The following is a 20,011-nucleotide window of genomic DNA, read 5'->3' on the forward strand; positions in this document are numbered from 1 at the left end:
CCGTGGCCATTGCGCACCACGGGGTTCCGACACATCTTCCTTAAGCCCACAAGTTCGCCCATGCCGCTGGCATAAGGATCGCCCACGTACGAACCTCGCCACCCGCATGGACCCGCAATATCGGCCTACCGGCCAATACTGTCCATGAGACTTCCTGACTCATGGAAACGCATGCCACCACTCTTTGGTGACATCCGCCCGGCTCCTAGGTTCCCCAAGGTCCCCCAGGAGTGACTCGCTTAGCGCCCCATAAGGCCGGCACCGAGGGTGGTGGAGAGTCAGACACCAGGTACCCCCCTATAGAGCATATTGGAGAAAACTAGACTTTATAGGAGGAAACATCAAATATCCGAGGAGGGGAAACTTCCATAATTAATTCATACAAGCTCATAAAAATATGCCGTCAAGTGTATTCAACTCTTTTCGACGTCCCGGACATTTTCCATGTTCAGACTTTTCCCAAATTCCGAGCTTAAGTACCTCGAACCTAGAAGTTCGTCTTAATTACGAAACTGCCACCTGGACATGCCACTGACAGCCAATTACCTTGCCAACAGCCTGCATGCTTGTCGCTCGACACCCTTTCTTCGGCATAGCGCCTAGGAAGTGTCACGATGGCACATCCATTTGTGCAGCTCGTGACACTTGGCTTGTGGGCTAAATTATCTCGACTTAGCTCGTCCCACTAAAATAATGGGCTCGAGCCGGACAGAACCAATTTTAATGAGTCGGGCCCGTGTTAGGCTCAAGCTTTTCGGCCCACTTGCATTTACTTCCTAAAACCATAAACAAATTTACATTGATCATAGTTCATCCTTATTTTTTTTTCTTGACGAGAAATCTTTTGTATCTGAGTGCAAGCTTGGAGTGCCTAGGTGGCTAGAGTTGCCTTGTTTTAGAACAGTGAGATTTAATAAGCACAAAAACAAGGGTAGTTCATGTGGTTTTACCATGTGCTTCCTTTTTCTAAAAATAAAATCAAAGGGTTTCACTCCTATTCGGTTACCCCACAGTTATAAGGGATTAACGATTGTTGATTATAATAAAACATGTATGGCTTATTAATTTTGTACACAATTTCTTTCTACTATTTAGCTCATTTGATTGAGATTGTATCTTGATTTCAACTTTTTTTGGTGGTGGGGTGAGGGTTATACGAAATTGAGGTGTAGATTGCCGATCAAAGAAGAGAGAATAGAGACTTGGTTCGATTGATTTTGTCAGAGTGTGAACCAAACTCGGAATCATTTTTTTTGAAGTGGTGCCAAACGACAGCCGGGGGGGGGGGGGGGAGGGGACATAGAGCATATACCCCAAACTACAACAACTCAACTTCCAACCCTCACCGCTGCATTGGGATTGTCATTCCATCTCACACTGCCATCAAATCACTGTTGCACATCACACTGCATCACGACGAAGTCCTCCCTAGATCTGATCCAAAGATCCCAACCTGTTTCAAATCCATATGGTTGGATCTACATTGCGCCGCCACGATCTCATAACTCGATCCAACCTCTCTTTTACTGCATGTCCAGCAATCTCGCAGTCGATCAAGACAATGAGGGACGAACCAAATCTCGACAACTACAACAAACCCCTGTTTATGATCTTCCCAACCAATCTACTCTCAAGTAGTGACCGAGTGCCTCTCAAAACCCTCGTGAAGTTGACAAGTCCGTCCGATGACGGCGACAAGACTCGTCATCGAACAAGGAGTTGAAAAAGTGTGGTTCCTCTCAGGCGCGTTCTTTAATTGTGCTTCAACCATTTTCTTTATGTAAACTTGTTACATATTAATAGAATATACTCCAAATCGATTTATGAAGTTATAAATGGAAGGACGTCCTCGGGCACATATAGAAGCACTCGAAAACAAAATTCACCTTCCTAAAAAATCACTTTATCTACAACAGCAAGTCACCTCGATACTATTTATTCTTTGAACAATAAAAAATTAAAAATTTCGCTTCCTCGTTACTACTTCTAGGGTTTTAGAGGTTTTGCCCCCCCCTTTTCATACTCTCTCTTCTTCACAGTCGAAGCTCTCAACTAGCCAACAATGGCGGGCCTCGCTCCTCCTCTCCCCACCGCACCTGACACTCCCAAAGAGGATGAGCGAACCGATTACCTCAACCTCCCTTGCCCTATTCCCTACGACGAGATCTGCCGCGAAGCTTACAGTTAGTCCCTCTCTCTCTCTCTCTCTCTGATTCAATTGATTCTATTTGCTTGCTGTTTTAGTTTCAATAATCTTGGGATTCGATTTTCTAAGTGTGGATTGTTCGCTTTGAAATTTGACAATTTGTGATTCATGTTTGGAGTTGGGCTGCTTGGTTAGCTTTGATATTTGACTGTGTGTGAGATGATGTATGTGCAGTGTCTTTGAAGCCGGAGCTTTTCGAGGGGATGCGTATCGATTTCACCAAAGGTCTTAACCAGAAGTTCTCACTCAGTCACAGGTTGTGGATCACACACAATCCTTCTGCATCAGTTTTTTATCTGTTGCTTTTGTATGCTTGAGCTGACTCTGTTGTTTTCGCTGTCGAACTTGGAATCAGTGTGACCATGGGACCGATGGAGATTCCGTCGCAATCTCCCGAGACTATAAAGATTCCCACTGCTCAGTATGAGTTTGGTGCAAATTTTTTGGACCCAAAGGTGACTAGTCCTATTTGTTCAGTTGGTTGTTTGGGCGGCGCGGTTGGAGTTGACTAATCTGTTTGAAAATTGGGTGGTTGTGCAGCTGATGCTTGTTGGACGAGTGTTGACTGATGGGAGGGTTACTGCAAGACTAAAGTGTGATTTAACTGAGAATCTTTCTTTGAAGGCCAACTCTCAGGTGACTTGCAATGCCGTTAAAGGAGTTTCTTGCCTTTTTCCGTGTTTCGGGATTTAAATGTCGATACCATTTGGTAACGTGTCTGTGTGTATCTACAGCTTACTGAAGAGCCACACATGTCACATGGTATGGCCAGTTTTGATTACAAGGTATACTTCTCTGACTTGAAAAAGTTGGTTTCTTATGTGCCGTTGTATGCAACTTTCTTTCAGGAAAAAAAAAACTGAATTTTAATACCTCTTGTATTTTTCTGTTTCTATCACAACATTAAGCTGAATTGAAGACTGTGTTTTTCGATTCACACCATCTGTAGCTTGTTCAGATACATGAATATGCATCTTCTGCTGGAAGCATTAACAGTGCATATCATTTTTTCTTCTAAAAGTCAACCTTGCAAGTGTAACTTAAAATGACAGTGTCTTTGGTACTCTTGGACTATAACAAAAATTGGGATTACTGAATGGTGTTTGAAATAAGAGATAGGCTATCCAGGATTAGTTGAACTGTTCCGGTTTAGAAATGTCTTAAGAGACTAAGAAGAAAAGAAAGTAGAATCGGAGAAAACTGAAAACACTAGGCTCCCGACCTAGATATATCCAGTGAAATACCAGCTATAGCTATCTTTTTTGTTTGGGCTTCTTAGGAGGGGAATATAAATTGACTATACTTGGTACTTTTACCTATTATGCTGCATTTCCAAGGACTATCAAAATATATTTTGTAAGGGCTAAATTATTGTTTTAATCCAAGATAAACTTCTGTCCATCCGTCTAACTTTCTCCTGGATTGAATAAGTAAATCATAGAGATAGTCCACATGTTGTAACTTATAAGTAACCTCTATTTTATTATGGAACTGAACTTTCTCAAGATTGAAGGGGGACAGAGTAGTAAACATGTCGGAACAATCTAAGTGCTTGAGTTGGTCCTCCAATCTAACATCCCCCTTCTTTTCTTCATGCTCTAGATTTTTTAACGATTTGTGATTCTCCTTTGACCCTCCCAAAGAAAGTGATGATTTATTCTTGGAAATTATAATTTGAGTAAATTATCTTCTATATACCTTTCAAGTTGCATTTTTTATTGATCTCCTATATGTATCCTGAGCCAAGCACTTTGTGTTATTAATACTATAAATATTTTTATTTTTGTACAGGGTAGAGATTTCAGGTCACAGTTTCAACTAGGAAATGGCGCATTGTTTGGTGCAAACTATATTCAGGTAAATTATTTGTTTTGACTTTCGAGTTTAACTTTTATATATAGATATCATTAGTAAATGTTGTTGCATCTACATATATTTATGATATAACATGAAGTGTATAAAGAGCTCAACACGAAAACATTGATAGAGATAGTATGTATAGTATTCTATGGCTTAGTTCGGGATGGTGGTGCTATCACCTTTGATTATTTTGGAATTTTGTTTTTACTAGCAACAGAAGCAGCTGGCATTTTTTAAGCTTTCTGTGAGCAAGTAATAAAATTTCTGTCTGATCTAGTATTCTTTCAACTGGTAAATATAAGAACCCCTAGAAAGTTCAGTTCTTTTATCACTTCAATTTCAGCAGAAAACTATTTGAATATGACTTCACTGTGGAGTTTATAATTCAAGTCTTTATCCTCGTAAGGTTGACTTCTCGGCTTATGTTGGATTCCTTTTGATTTTGTTGGTTATGATGATTATGTGTAGGAGATATTCTTGATATTTTATGAACTGCATCTTAACTTGGTTGTTCATTATATTTGATAAATTTAAACTTAGTAATTAATTAAGTTTTGGTGTCTTCATGCCAATGTTGTGCATGCTTCTCTTAGTAGATCCATATATTCCATCAATCTATCTGTTTATATGCTTGTTTCCATTACTAAATTCTTCACTTTTCAGAGTGTGACCCCCAATCTGTCCATGGGTGGTGAAGTCTTTTGGGCTGGTCAACATCGGAAGTCTGGTATTGGCTATGCTGCTCGGTACAACACAGATAAGATGGTACGACTCCTGGGGCCCAATTATAATATTGGTCATATTTTTGCTTCCTACTTTTGTGTAATGCAACTTTTCTGCTCAACACAAATAATTATCAATTGGTTGCATTGTTGGACCAGAGATGGTATGTATTGGGATATAATGTCTAGAATGTATATCATAACTTAACTGCATGCGGACATATTTATTCATTTATTTTATGTTTTTGACTTCCTCCCTTGTAGGTAACTTGTAAACTAATCTCAGAGTTTTGGGGATAAAGTTAAATAAGATATTATGAGCCTCCTGATATATGGTATTTGATCTTCCTGAAAAGGCTTCGTTAGTGGAATATGCCTTCCACCACCATGAATAACAAAAAAAGGAAAATATCCAAGCTGTAGGGTGTATTGGGAACGTGCTCTCAGATTTCTTGAAAATAAACTGATCTACACCAATATTAATAAAAAGTTAACATTATAACTATGCATTCGTGTTACAGGATTGCTGAATTATTTGGCTATGCTTTTAGTCAAATAATCTCTAGGTGTTTGCAAGATATAACAGTGGTTACAAACTCCATGTTCTGTTTGAATCTGGGTTTTGAAATGAATCTGAATGATTTAAGGTGGAGTTATCTTCAATACTAGGATTTTAAAGGCAGTTGGTTTGTAGTTCCAGAGTATTCTCAACATTTTGAGGGTGGATGCAGGGTCTCCGCCCCCTGTTTGTTCTATGGAGATGTCTTAGCTAGCTATTTGGAAAATTAAGGTGGAAAGGCACAAATGTATCTTTAAAGAGCACAGAGCAGACCATGGATGTGGTTTGCAGGATAGGTTTTGTTTACTACTCTTTTGTGGGCTTCAATTTCTATTTCTAATATGGGCTGTGGTGTGATTGCGCTTTGTTGCTTTATTCTTCTGGTACTGTAGTTTCTTTTCACACGACTCCTGTTCCTGTGCTTGTATAGTTCTGCGCTCTTGTGATTAATGCCATTAGTTTTTTCATTAATGCCCTAACCTAGTTTTCTTTTTCCCATGCAGGTTGCCACAGGGCAAGTTGCTAGTACTGGGGTTGTTGCTATGAGCTATGTTCAGAAGGTGAATGATAAGGTTAGTAACAGAGATTGGGACCAAAATGTGCATCACTAGGTTAAATCTGTAAAGATTGTTCTAATAGTTTGATGCATGCTTCTTTTTCATGGCTCCTAGTGATAATTCCTTTATTTCTTGTAGGTTTCTCTAGCATCAGATTTCATGTACAACTACTTATCAAGAGACGTGACAGCTAGTATGGGTTATGATTACATTCTTCGACAGGTAGCCTTTGCTTGTGAATACTTCAGTTACTACTAGTCATAAAGATATATAAAAAAGGAAACATTGTTGTATTTGTTTAGTAATCATTTGTTATTGCAAAAGTATTAATCAAAATCAAGAGAATATTTTGCAAGATTTGTCCTTATCATGCCTATTTAACTTTTTTGCTGTGATAGATATACAGTAATTCTTGTATCACTGCAATAATTATATGTTAGAACTGTACACCATCAGTTGGTCAATAAACTCTCTTGCAGTGATTCAAAGTGCTTGTTATGATGTTAATATCAGAGCTTGAGTCTGGGTTTCTATCACTAATTGGTCATGTGGAACTTTTTTTGTAATGTCACTTCATCTGACTTTTTGCCTTCATAATTCCAGTGTCGTCTTCGAGGAAAGATTGATTCCAATGGTGTAGTTGCTGCTTATTTGGAAGAGCGACTAAATATGGGTCTTAATTTTATCCTTTCCGCAGAGGTGAGCTCTAGTGTATTTTGTCTCCCTTCAGATGACAAATGCTTTCCTCTAATTGCTTTTTTTCTTTTGTTCCGGAAATGTTAACTGACATGACCTAGATGCCATGAATCAATAGTGGCTATATTGAGATTTATGAAAATGTCAAAATATCCACTATTGATTTGAGTTTATTGATTTTTTCTACACCTTCTTGTTAGGTTTCTTTGGCTCTATCCAGTTGGGTTTTCCTTTTAATCAATTAACCTACTTTTTTTAATTTTCTGTTGACAAATGTACTATATGCCGTGCAGATTGATCACAGAAAGAAAGACTACAAGTTTGGGTTTGGATTGACTGTTGGAGAGTAAGTAAATTTGGAGGAGCAACGCTGTTTCGTCATTCTTGGCGGCAAGATCAAGATAATATCTATTAATTTTTGCTTCCGAGTTAAACTATTGTCACAGGCTTCCATCATTGGAGCCAATTTTAGCGGATGTCATTTATTTGGGAGTTTTTTTTTTCTTTTTCAATACAGTTGTAGAATGGCATTTCAAATAATGCAAATCGAGGCTTTAGCTGCACTAGTGACTGTAATTGCCGACTCTTCAAAATGTTGTCATATATCTACATTCAACTTAAATGATCCAACATGGTAGGGGAACATTATATTACATTGATTTTTATTCCCCAAGTTTTGACAAAAAAAATTTATTTTCATATAATCTCCTTTTATGTACATCGTAGTGCAAAGCAAATTCACTTTCAGACCAATGTCCACCAAATACAAACCGTTGACCGCGCTGCAAGTTTGCGCCGCGGTGGGTATGTGGTGTAGCCGACCGCGCTGTGTTGTATTTGGTGGACATTGATCGGCGGTGAATAATCGGGGGTGCCACACCCTAACAAGTACCAATCACCCACCCTCCGTCAAAACGATATGGATGCGTATTGAAGTTTCACGGCACGGTGGAAGTGCAACGGCGGCTCGGTAAAAGTGCGAAGGTGGTACTAACCTAAAGAATTAAAAAAGGAATAAATAAATGAATAGAGAAAATTTTAGTTGTCGTGGTTCCCACATTATTGTTGTTACGCGCCAGCTCGTCCTCTACCGGTCTTTCCCTTTTAGTCGAAATATTTCGCCTTCGTTTCTCCTGAGGAGCAGAGAGGACAAACAAGACGAACAAGTAGAAGATAGAAATAGACCCCCCCCCCCAAAAAAAAACCAGAAAAACCCAATCAATTTGCTCAAAGAATCAAATTCCTTTTCCTTCTCTTCTCTCTCTGGCTCCTCAAGATTGAAATTGGCGTTCAAAATCTGAAGAGGAGCTTGCTACTCTGGTCGCCAATGGCGTCGTCGGTCCTTCTCCGTCTTCTGCTTCTGTTATCTCTGACGGCGCCATCGTTCGCCGCCGGTTCAAAGGACTACGTCCTCGGCGAGGATAACGGCCCCACCTCTCCCACCTGCAACAACCCTCTGCTGATGGTACTAGTATTTGTCTGTTTCAAAATATCCATATTGTTAGCTTTGGAATTGAAATGATTGATCGGATTGCATTTGCCGGAGTTTAATGTGAAGTTGTTGAATTTTGTCAGTTGAAGGTTGAACGGTGGTTGAACGGTGAAGAAGGCAAGACTATTGAGGGGGTTGGTGCAAAATTTGGGGCTTTGTTTCCTGCTGAAGCCGAAGAGGCACTGAAATTGCCAGTTGTTGTCTCCAACCCCTTGAATGGCTGCAACAAATCCTTGTCAAAGGTTTTCACTTTAATTCTGTCGATTTGAGAGATTTTGTTTATAACTAACTTGCCCTATCTGAAACTTCTTTTCCGGTGAGGTTTCTAAGTTCGTAGCTGATGAGACTTTTAGGTCTAGAAGTAAAAAGTGATTGCATATTTGAGTTTGAGGAAGTGTTTTGAGTGGATATGGTCCCACATTTGTGTTGCAGTTATCTGGAGCTATTGCATTGTCGATGCGTGGTGATTGTGACTTCTCCACCAAGGCACAAGTTGCACAAGCCGGAGGTGCTAAGGCGTTGTTGGTGATAAATAATGAACAAGGTTTTTATGCTTACTCTTGCTATAGTTTGATTATGTAGGGGCTCAGGTTTTGTTCTAAGTCATAGAACTTGGAATTAGGTACATTGAGACCTTGACTGAGCAGATTGAGTCAATAAAAAAGTTCCTGTTCTAAGACAAGTTACATCTGCATAGGTTTGATTGGAGGAGAATCTTTTAAAAAATCAACATCTTTTGATATCAGCTTTAGCCATCTAAGTGTTTAGTAAATCACGAATCCAATAATGCCTACTTCAAAATTTGACTGATTTTTCTGAAAACTGGTGAAGCTGAGCCAGATATGTTAATGATCTCGAACTCTAAACTCTGTTAATGCCAAGCCTAAATCATGGTGAGAACTTTTTCTCCAAAAAAAAAATCATGGTGAGAGAACTAAATAAATCTGGCCTATGGTTGTAGCAGTCATAGAATTGAAGACAAGTTGCATTTAGAAAAGAAAGTATGAATCGAGATTTTGTTTTGTTCTCATTTCAACTTTTAATACGCCACATAATTTTTTTTGAGCTCTTAAGATGCTCAGTGTTTTTTCCTGAAATGGAAGAAACATATCTGTAATTATTTAAAAAATTCAATAACATTATGTCAACGAGGAGTCCGCAATTGATCAATAGCAAACATGAGGTTATAATTTTGGAGTCCAGAAAAAGAATGGAGAGGACAAGTTGCAGATCAGATGTATTCAGTGTTGGTAGTAGAGGGTGTGTTGCTGGCAACATGATAATCTGCAAGTACTGCCACACACAGTCATCAGAATCACGGACCAAGATTCTGTGGACTCATTGTTTCCCTTGCATCTATGTGTCTAATGTATCTTTAATCCGTAATATATCAAATTATGTTTATCAAAAACCTGAAAATTGAATTTAGCAGGATATTTTACCTCTTTGATATTGGACCTTACAATTATTACTTCTAGCATTAGTGTTTTTCTTTAGAAAAATATACGTAAAATATTCTTAACTTTTCTTATTTTTTCAGAGCTTGCCATCATGGGCTGTCCTGACAATCACACTTTGAATGTTTCAATATATGTTGCGATGGTTACAAAGTCCGATGGAGAGGATCTCAAGAAATCTGTTGAGGGTGGAAAGAAAGGTTAACTTTTGACATTTGTAATTTTTTTTTTCAATTCTTTACTAGCATGTGGTTAGTAGTGTCATAGATACTGAATTGGCAGATGATGCCTGATGTGGAGAAAACTAGGGTATTCTGAACTGTGAGGTTGACCACCTAGAGGGAGCTACTGACGGTGAGGTTGACCACTTCAGGATAGAGTTTGAGATTCGGTTTATTTCAGGCATTGTCTTCTTAGGATCCCATCCCCCCCCCCCCCCCCCCCCATGGGGACAGGACTTGATATTTCACATGCTATTTTTTATTTTATTTTTATGGGCAAGCTCTTCTGGATAGTTACGTACCTAAAAGATGGTTAGATCATCCTACTGACGAGTATTGATAATACACAATCTGTAGGATGCCAAGTAGCATAGTAATGGTAATGTATCAACTGCCTAGCAATGCAGCTGGCTCAAAAGACTTATTCACTGTGTTTCCCCAAAGAAATACCTCCTTTTAAATGTCGTACACTTAGCAGATAATACACTGGTTCAACTTTTTTATTCAATCTTTGCTGCTATCATTGTGTGTTGTTTTTTGTTTATCGTGTTTTACTGATTAAGCTTCTCTGGATAGTTGTATATCTGCATTTTGCATGCTGTTTTTTTACTTGAAGGATTTTACTTCCACCTTCCCTTTTGTTTGTGAAGATTCCTGTTTGCTTATTTTATTGTAATACTGACTTCCCAATTTTTCCTATGTGATAACTTCCTTAATGCAGTGGAGATTCTATTTTATTCTCCCAAGCGTCCGCTGGTGGACTACTCTGTTGCATTTTTATGGTTGATGTCTGTTGGGACAGTAATAGCGGCTTCATATTGGAAAACAATTACTGTTGTCGAGCAAAATGATGATCCTTACAATGAACTAGCAGAAAAGGTTCTTACCTCTAAGCCTCATAGTTTTTCCTAAAATTACTTGATTTTCAGCTTATTGTTTTTCTGATAGATGTGTCTTTATTTACAATTACATAACTTGACCTTGCCCTTAATATTCTGGTTAAACTCTGCAAAAATAGTGTGAATGTACTCAAGTAGTGTATAGGTATTGAAATTATATTTTCAGCAACTATTACAGAGTTTACGTTTCTGATTTATGACATTTGTAGAAAGGAAATTGAACCAAGCACAACATGACTACAAATATTTTAGTTCAACCAACTACGCTCATTTAACAGCATTTTCTCTTAATCTCATTTGACGGTCAGACATCTTTCCTAATTTTCGTGCAAACAGGTAGTGTAATTGACATTAAATATTTAGCGTGAATCTAATAATTTCATATAGACTGTCTAAATTAACCATATAAAAATCATGTAGCTCGTATTTACAAAAGTACCAGTGAATGACAACTTGACAAGGTTTAGATACTTTCAGTACAGATTGCTATTGCATGTAGCATTATGAATGAGCACGACTGAAGGACCCTATAATTCTTATAGATGTGTGCCCATTTGAAATTACTGTTATGTGAACGGGTACAATCATTAGTTCCTGAAAACAAAAGCAAGGCAGTCATTAGAGGACATAATTCCTTCTTCAACCAATCTCTTTCTGCTATAATCAATTTTTCATATCTTTTCTTCTAACTGCAACCAAAAATGGTTCCTTTTGTTGCATGGTACCCTGTACGCATCGTCCTTCTGGTTCCATCACCCTGAGAGATCATGGTTCATGGTGCCTGTGAATATCACACTCTGAAGCAAAAATATGATTGGTGATGGATGCAATGCTGGAAACTCCTGCACGGAACAATATGGTCGAAACAAAAATTTGTTGCATTATATGTTAACTAATCTCCTATTGGTTTCCAAGTTGAAGTACACTTCCATCTTCCAATGCCTTCCGTTTTACCACAAACCTTTAACCATTTTAGGTGGGGTATTTTATGTTTGCTGCTTTGGTCCTTTTTTTGGCCCTATATATTCATGTAAAGATGATAAATAAAGGTTGTTTTTGCAAACTGAAATTCCTGAAATTCTGGATTTAAGTTGATTTTGAGATTCTGAAAAAGTTGGGATTTGATAGTGAAACCCCTGATTCCTATGTAATCCCCCAGAAAGTTGAGCCTTGATGGTGTCTTTCATCTTCTAGGTTGAGTAAGAACCGCAAATCTTAAAACTATTTTGGCCTTTACCCCTCTTGTAATTTTATTTGTCTTTCTATTTGGAATTCATACATACTCTCTAAATGCCTCATCATAACAAAAATGGTGTCCAAAGTGAAAGGAGGACGTTTACCTGGGAATGGGTGTCATTGAACTCAGGTCTAAGTTAGTTTTTGGTCTGCCTATGGGAGTCTGGTCAGGGTATTTCTTATAGAATCGCTGCCTGACAGTTTGTACTCTGTAATTTTTTATTTGCATATTTTTGTTTATCAAGACCAATTTGTATCTTCTACTAATTATGCTGGTACTATTATGTGGTAACCATTTCACCATTATTTTAATTGTTTCCTTCTTTAAAAAAAAGTCTTAATTTGTTATATATAAACAAAAGATTTTTAATTCAGAAAAAGAAAGAAAGAAACTGAATACCTCTTATGGCTCTTAGTGTATTACATGAATAATTGAGGATCATAAAGGTTTGAGGTTAAGTAGTTATGGGGTCGAGTCATATGCTCCTGGTTGGCATCATTTACTGCAAAGTTGAGTGATAGTTCTCTTTACTTTGAAAGATTATCTTAATGGTGGTTAACCTCTTTCTTATTAGTATTCTTTTTTTAGGTTATGTTCAGCTTCTGATAAATTGGATGGCCATTATTCAATATATTTTGCCAGAATTTCATGTTCATGGCTATATTCATTATTTTGAATAAGAGAGTTCACTGCATAATGTTTTCTGGCTCGGGGGAAGAGTAATGATATCTTTTTCAATGGAATAGGATTCTAGGGCGGGATCAGCAAAAGGAGATTCTGAGGATGAAACTTTAGTTCTTAATGTTGGAGGTGCTGTGTTTTTTGTCATCATCGCATCCACTATGCTGTTACTACTATACTTTTTTATGTCTACTTGGTTTGTGTGGGTGCTGATCGTTCTTTTCTGCATTGGCGGTATTCAGGTACAAAACGAAAAACTATAGTTATCTCCTTATTATAGAATATTGAATGGTGTGGATAAGAAACTGATTATGAACAAAGTTCTTAGCACTTTTATGGTTCATATCTGTGATTTGATACTCAAATAATGAAAAAGTGTCGTTGAATTAAACTTCAGTCAACTGTACTTGTGTACATTGTTGATTGATGCATACATATAAGACAATTAACCTACTATACTGGGATTTTCACTCTTTAATCAACAATTCTTTCGCATTCATATTCTCATAAATAAAGTTATTTCTCACCATTTTCTTGGAATGTTCACGTAAGAAGCGATGTTAGTCATGTGTTTCTAGAATTACAGTGTGAGAAAGTCATTTGTGGAGCAATAATATAGGTACAAAAAAAAACAATGAAAGTTCACTAAGAAACATCCAAGGCCTTGTTAAATCTACAGTCAAATGTATTTATCACTACGTCATACATTAGCATTATTATCTCCCTATCTTCTGGCAGTTAACTTATCTGTGAAGCTAATTGATGCAGCGTTTATTTTCAGGGATTGCATAATGTTATCTTAGGCCTGATTTTGAGGTACAATGCACAATCGTATTTTCTTTCGAGTTGCACTAAACCTATCACTTGCTTCGTGATATGCCGCAAGTTATTTTAAATAATGAACCTCAATATCTCTACTACTTGTTGAACAGAGCATGGAGAAGTGGTGGACGGAAAGGAATACATCTGCCTATTTTTGAAGAGGTCTCGTATCTCTCACTTGTTGTATTACTCGTCTCTGTGGCATTTGCAATTTTCTGGTGTGTAACGCGGCAGGCATCATATTCGTGGATTGGCCAAGATGTTCTTGTAAGTTCAAAATTTTGGTATCTTTGTGCAGATAATTCTTTTATATAGTCAGATAGATTCTATTGCTTAGATTTGAATAATCTTGATTGCTGAATAACAGCCCGTCAAATAGTGTGATTGGATGTCTAGATTGCTGAATAGACTTGGTAATTCTTGTTTTGTCGTACTTCTTTCAATATAAGTTTGTATTCAAAAGAAATATGAAAAGTAATACTTTTCCAGACTGCTGAGTCAGTCTTTCAATTTTTCTACATCGAAGAACATATGTAATGGCCATACACTCGTACCTTTTTACCTCGTAATTTGTGAAGTAGACGTTAAATTGAGCTGATTTCTGAGAGGTTTTTTATTTTATTTTATATTTTATTTTTGAGTCATAGCTGTGTGACACATGCTAGTCTTTATCTTCTCAACTTTCTTATAAGTTTTGAGTGGGCATTATATGCTTAAAGTACATATGGCCTTCCATTTTTTTATGTAACCCATAAGGTATCCAGAGTACAATTGAAGAACTCCCCTTAGAAAATTACTATCCCGTTAGGCATTCTGTAATGCCAGTCAATTCCGTACCGCATTGTTTTACAGTTGTAGTTTTCCGATTAAATTTTGTTGAATCTGGCATTCAAGTTCTTTTATGATATATTTGTGGGTCGTTATAAAAGCACCATTAATTTATGTTCAAGGTGTTACTGTACTTCCTTTTTCTTTTGTGGGGACTGTGTGATTCATATGCAAGTTAAACTGTACATTTTTACAGGGTATTTGCTTGATCATAACAATCTTGCAAGTCGCTCAAATACCTAACATCAAGGTACACATTTTTTGTTTTATGGGGTTATTTAATGAACATGCGATTATATTATAATGTCAAATTGTCTCAGGTTGCTACAGTACTACTATGTTGTGCATTTCTCTATGACATCTTTTGGGTATTCTTGTCACCCTATTTCTTTGAAGACAGCGTCATGATTGCGGTATGTTCCTAATCTCACCCTCTTCTCATATTAATGTCAGGTGGAAGATCATATAAAATTCTTTCTTATAGGTTGCTAAAGCGGACAATGCTGGTGGTGAAGCCTTACCAATGCTTTTGAGAGTCCCTAGATTTTTTGACCCCTGGGGTGGGCAGAATATGATTGGGTTTGGGGACATTATGTTTCCGGGTTTGCTCATTTTATTTACTTTCAGGTATTGTTTGGTCAATTTCTCTCGGAAAATAGGAAATAAGAAGACATATTTTGGTTTACCTTTTCTTCATGTGGGTACCTCTTTTTTATTCATACAGTCCCTGCTCCCTAGGTATACGTGATTCTGTCCATTTTAGATAAGATTTTAATGATCGTTACCAGCATTGGTTATCAAACACAAAATGGCAATTTTGCTGGCCTTTTTTTAGTTTTGAATTTCCACCTCGGGAAAAGTAGTTGTTCATATTTATTAACCTGGGATCATGATGACTGAATAAATTATATATAAAAAAGTGTAGATAATGTACTATTTGAAATGTGTACGGGCTTACTATTTGAAATGCATGATATCATATTATTCATCTGTTCCTGTTTTTTTTTAAGGGGGGCTGGCGCTGCTGCCCTCAGGCCTATTCATTTGTTCTTTTATTTGAGTGTTTGTATATGCTATCTTAATTCTAATTTTGCTGGGTTTGTTCATCTCAGATTTGACAAGGATAACAAGAAAGGGGTGCTCAATGGATACTTTTTATGGTTGGTAATTGGCTATGGAATGGGTGAGTGCGCCCCCAACCTCTAATTGGTTTTCATTTTAACATGATATATTTCCCTTCGAGTGATAGATATGAAGTAGGATACTTTGCTTTTCCTGTTATCTTTACCCTCCATGCTGTCTAAGCTCTCTCAAAGAAAATTTTATTGGAGATTTGGAGTATTTGGATTTCATAACATTGAACCCCCTTTATATATGGCTCAAGCATGAAGTATACCTGTGTTATGCGTCCTTTCCTCTTTTGGACTATGGCCCCTACATGAATGACACTCGTACATTGAATAAGCTATCTTTGTCAACTACAAGCGTGAATTACAATCCCATAAATTAAACAAAAGGCCTTGTAGAGTCCTACCCTACTCATATAAATGGAGTAAGGGATCGCATTGGTCCTACTTGTAAGCTCATCGGCTACGCTATGAGGGCAAGGGGTTGGCTTAGAGGGTCTCTGGCTGGCTTTAGTTATAATTAATTTCATGGCTGCATATTCAACATGTACACCAAACAGATTTATCACGTCAGGTGTAAGTAGCTAGCTTTGGATAAAGTCAAATCAATAGATATATCTTATTTCCCTACTATGCTGAGGGCTTGAGAAGTGTCTCATGGAGTATTTAAAAAACTTTGCTTATGATTTTGGTGTTGTATTAGTGTGATTATTATTGGATACGTGACTGCAATCTTTAAAACATCAATCCTTCTGGTCTTGTTGATGGTATTAATGGGCGGTTATTCCTGTACCAGGGCTTTGCTTCACATACTTGGGCTTGTACCTCATGAATGGCAATGGTCAGCCTGCACTCCTCTATCTTGTTCCGTGTACACTAGGTAATATCTTCATATCCAATCATTTTTTCTTTCTTCTGCGTTTTCATTTTGGACGCTTTTGCTGCTACTTTAGATGTTTGACTTGTTATAGCTATTCACCATATTTTATCAGGTATTACATATATTTTGGCTTGGTCAAGAGGTGAGGTGAAACGACTTTGGAATTATGGCACAGAGCTTTTTGCTACTCTTGGTGTTCCTCAACAAAGCAATACTTCACCTAGAGTTTGAGTTCCCAATTGTACATGGAAAGGTTCTCCACAAAGCAATGGTATAAAGAGGTTCATTCATTTCATTTGTGAAGAGCTTGCTTAACTCTGGGCATGTGTAAAGGATAATACTCATAATAGTGTCTATACCATTTGAACCATTCAGTTACCTCTTGCTTGTGTAAGTATAACCAAGGATCATGCCATGCGTTATATGACTTATATCTGTTAGTATAAGAATTGTGTTGTGGCATTTCCTATACAAAACAATGAGCCTAACTTAAAAGTGTGGTAGTATTATAAAATTATTGAAACACAAGACAGAGACCAAGACTTTAACTGATCCTAGATGATGATTGGAATCATAACATGCATGTTTCTTGTGTGATGTAAAAGGTATATATTGGTGTTCGTATTTTGCTAATATGGACGAGTTTGAAGTCAATCATGGAAGTCGAATGAGCCTTAACTCTGAACTTGTTACCTTATGGTGGTGTTGCGCATACATATGAGAGGAATGTATCGTTCTTCAACGTTTTTTTATCTTGAAAATGTATTGTGCATCTGTTGGTAGTTGAGAAGATTTTCATGCATAGAAAAAAAAAAAAAAACTGTTGAGCTTCACTCAGAATTATTGATCAACTTGTTTCATGCTTTAAGCTAATTAAACATTGTCATATCGTTCGTATCATCTTCATGTCCAAGAACTCGACGAGGCCAGTTAGAAGGAAGTGTTGTGTCGGAGAGATTGGTAGCCGAGGTGTTGAAGGTTGATAGGTTATCTGAAGGATACATTATGGTATTGCATTTTCCAAGCCTCGTGATCAAATATATGGTTTAACCTTCTGGAGTCATTTCATTCAAATAACACGGTTGGATAGCTTAAATCGCAGGTAAGTGTGATAAATAATGAAATATCACTAGTTTTTTTTTTTTAACAACAGAAATATCACTAGTTAAAGACAATGGATGTTTACTAAAGCTTATTGCATTTCATAGTTTTCACTCAAATCCAAGGATTTATACAAGGAGCGGAGTGGTTTAATCAAGGACGTCCAATACGTACAATTGGAGGAATACAAACTATATTACAACACAAATTAATAAAAAACCACCAGCAACAATTCGAACTATTGAAACGCAAATATTCGGAATTTAAATCAGGAAGTTTTTTAGCATTTCACTCCAAAATTAATCCCATCTTAGTCATCCATACACTGTTATACATATAGCTTTATTTAAACTTATACAAAATTACACCCCTTAAACTTATGCAGGATAGCTAGGTAGTTACATCTGACAGTGTAGCTATAGCTAAGTGCTTCTAGCAATTGGCAGGGTGAGGAAGCTTGCACTTGCCTGGGAGCTGCATGGCAAGTTTAGGGTCAATCCCCAAAGAAGGCAACAGGTTTGAGTTCTTGTACGAGCAGAGGCACCGCAAGTTGGCATGCGACACCGCGGAGCAGCAGGCCTTGGTCGGTCTGGCAGGGTTAGGTTTTGTTACGGCCGGCTTGCAGGACATCAAGTTATTCACAGACACATTACAAATGGTCTGCGCTTCAGAGACCTCTACACAAATGCAAGCAGCCACCACTAGCACCGCCGCAAAGATCAGAACCAGCCTCCGAGAAGTCTCCATTGATGAATAAACTTGTCCTTGTGGATGATTGAGCTGCTTTGAGGCTAAAGGTCGGGATATGGTGGTTTATATAGGAAAAGAAATGAAGGGCAGACGCCATTGAGGAATACAAGTATGTGAGCCCCATGCTCCTTGCTCTGTAGTTTCACGGGCTACCATAGTGCAGATGATGATGATAATCCTCCATTAAAGTCCTCCAAGTTGCACTTTTTGGACCTAGTTGTATTGTTTTCTTCTTCCTTTTTCTTTTCTTCTTCCTCTTCTTTTTATTAACAAGTATTTCTCTTTTCTTGGAAAGAGGGTTCTCTTTGGTCTTCACTTTGTGAGGTGGTCTGCTATTATTTTCTTGGAATGTAGAATCTATAATCTTTTCTCAATTTGGTCTACTGATTACATTTTCATGGTTTAAGTTTTTTGGTCCTTGATTCACAATTCGGGCTTCTATTTACATGTTTATTGTCCAAGTTCTATGGTCTTACTTATAGATCAATTCCATCAACATCAATATGGAATGTATGCCTAACCATGCTTTCCACCAAATCTTTCTTTTTCGTGGCCTTTTGTGTATCATACTGGAACACACATTAATAGATGAAGTCATATTTATGGAAAATTCGGTATCACTTTTACTGCTGAGATGTATATATTAATAGATGAAGTCATATTTATGGAAAATTCGGTATCACTTTTACTGCTGAGATGTATATATTAATAGATGAAGTCATATTTATGGAAAATTCTGCTCTATGCGGCTGTATGTCACACAATTTGAAGAGTGTTTGTAAACAGTGGTGAATAGTGGTGAACAGTATATATGCCTAGTAAATGTGAATAATGATAAAAAATGTGAAATCTAGATAGTAAAAATTTATTACTGCTCTATTATGATTCTATCTTTATTTTCTTATGAACTAGCCTTCAACATGTTAATAATTTTTACCTGATCGACCTCTTTGTCTAAATGGTTCTTTCCTTTTGGCGGAATCACTACTGTTCTAGAAAGCAATAAAACTGGGTTCTAATAAAGTAGAATAAACACAAATGAAATATACAAATTTGACTAAATGTACATATGCAAGGATAAAAAATTTCATGCAAAACTAAATATTTTTGCGACGGATTTTAAAGCACCAAATAAAATTTATTTATTCAACATAAATACAAATACAAAACTTAGAGCATTCCTCTTAGGTAAACAACTGAACTCATGATAAATATAAATCCAAACTTACTTGAAGAAAAAGGCACTCCACACCAGATTTATACAACAAAGGGATACTTCACACAGTAATAAGCACTCACAATACTATACACTGTTATTCTTAGAACACTTAGTAGAATGACACTTTTTCTTTCTGAGACTATGCCACGATCTTCTGATTTTTTCTTTCGTCCAACCTCTGCCTTCCTAAAGAAGCTCATCCTCTTTATATAGAGCTCAGACTCCAAGCATCGAACAAAACTCGTTTTAGAAAATGGATGACAAAAATATTCTCATTTTCTAAAGCTGGTTGTTATTATGCGTTGGCGAACTATTCACAAAAGTAGATAGAGATATTTTTTTGTTTGGATGCATTGGCAGGTCTTATTTTTCCATCATGTTTGTGACATTGTAATATTCTTCATCTACACAATCATAATCTGCCAAAGAATCTTGGCCCTCATGGTCGCTTTCTTGCTCTGTGTCCTCTTTTTCTTCACCATCTAAATATGTGTCAAAAATGTTAAGGAATCATGTATCATTTCTCTTTCTCTACTCTTTTTTGCCATGTTGTGGTTTCTGGGGTTCCATCAATTTCATTTCTCATGATAGTAGAAAAGAAATCGCAAACATATGGGGGGGGGGGATGATTATAACATGTGACTATGACTTTCTCTCCGCTAGTCAAAAGATTGGATTCATAATCTTGGCCCTCATG

The 20,011-nt window shown here is 37.2% G+C and overlaps 3 protein-coding genes across 3 annotated transcripts; 2 read left to right on the forward strand and 1 right to left on the reverse strand.

Moving 5' to 3' along the window:
* Positions 1-1,999: 1,999 nt before the first annotated feature.
* LOC126790647 (mitochondrial import receptor subunit TOM40-1-like) lies at positions 2,000-7,185 on the forward strand. The gene is made up of 11 exons (XM_050516970.1): positions 2,000-2,183; positions 2,381-2,462; positions 2,562-2,661; positions 2,747-2,842; positions 2,941-2,991; positions 3,998-4,063; positions 4,730-4,831; positions 5,851-5,919; positions 6,043-6,126; positions 6,508-6,603; positions 6,894-7,185. Exons 1-11 carry the CDS (start codon positions 2,063-2,065, stop codon positions 6,948-6,950), a joined length of 924 nt encoding a protein of 307 aa, XP_050372927.1. The 5' UTR covers positions 2,000-2,062; the 3' UTR covers positions 6,951-7,185.
* LOC126792168 (signal peptide peptidase-like 5) lies at positions 7,125-16,675 on the forward strand. Its single transcript, XM_050518647.1, has 15 exons — positions 7,125-7,172; positions 7,784-8,065; positions 8,176-8,334; positions 8,525-8,636; positions 9,633-9,749; positions 10,492-10,649; positions 12,653-12,829; positions 13,369-13,403; positions 13,520-13,676; positions 14,434-14,487; positions 14,558-14,650; positions 14,722-14,864; positions 15,350-15,420; positions 16,161-16,244; positions 16,357-16,675. The coding sequence occupies exons 1-15, from the start codon at positions 7,125-7,127 to the stop codon at positions 16,473-16,475; spliced, it is 1,809 nt and encodes a 602-aa protein (XP_050374604.1). The 3' UTR covers positions 16,476-16,675.
* A 925-nt stretch (positions 16,676-17,600) lies between these two features.
* LOC126791398 (putative lipid-transfer protein DIR1) lies at positions 17,601-18,128 on the reverse strand. The gene has a single exon (XM_050517847.1). The coding sequence runs from the start codon at positions 18,090-18,092 to the stop codon at positions 17,778-17,780; it is 315 nt and encodes a 104-aa protein (XP_050373804.1). The 5' UTR covers positions 18,093-18,128; the 3' UTR covers positions 17,601-17,777.
* Between the last annotated feature and the right edge of the window lie 1,883 nt (positions 18,129-20,011).

The sequence above is a fragment of the Argentina anserina genome, chromosome 4, assembly GCF_933775445.1.
Source record: "Argentina anserina chromosome 4, drPotAnse1.1, whole genome shotgun sequence".
Lineage (NCBI taxonomy): Eukaryota > Viridiplantae > Streptophyta > Magnoliopsida > Rosales > Rosaceae > Argentina > Argentina anserina.

What these genes read in the sequence shown, in the direction of transcription:
- LOC126790647 (XM_050516970.1), top strand. Translation starts at nt 2,063, where the DNA reads ATGGCGGGCCTCGCTCCTCCTCTCCCCACCGCACCTGACACTCCCAAA. An exon ending in CAAATTTTTTGGACCCAAAG is followed by an intron (nt 2,662 to 2,746) that starts GTGACTAGTCCT and finishes GTGGTTGTGCAG; the next exon opens with CTGATGCTTGTTGGACGAGT. An exon ending in ATGATTACATTCTTCGACAG is followed by an intron (nt 6,127 to 6,507) that starts GTAGCCTTTGCT and finishes TCATAATTCCAG; the next exon opens with TGTCGTCTTCGAGGAAAGAT.
- LOC126792168 (XM_050518647.1), top strand. Translation starts at nt 7,125, where the DNA reads ATGGCATTTCAAATAATGCAAATCGAGGCTTTAGCTGCACTAGTGACT. An exon ending in GCAACAACCCTCTGCTGATG is followed by an intron (nt 8,066 to 8,175) that starts GTACTAGTATTT and finishes GAATTTTGTCAG; the next exon opens with TTGAAGGTTGAACGGTGGTT. An exon ending in AAGACAGCGTCATGATTGCG is followed by an intron (nt 14,651 to 14,721) that starts GTATGTTCCTAA and finishes TCTTTCTTATAG; the next exon opens with GTTGCTAAAGCGGACAATGC.
- LOC126791398 (XM_050517847.1), bottom strand. Translation starts at nt 18,092, where the DNA reads ATGGAGACTTCTCGGAGGCTGGTTCTGATCTTTGCGGCGGTGCTAGTG.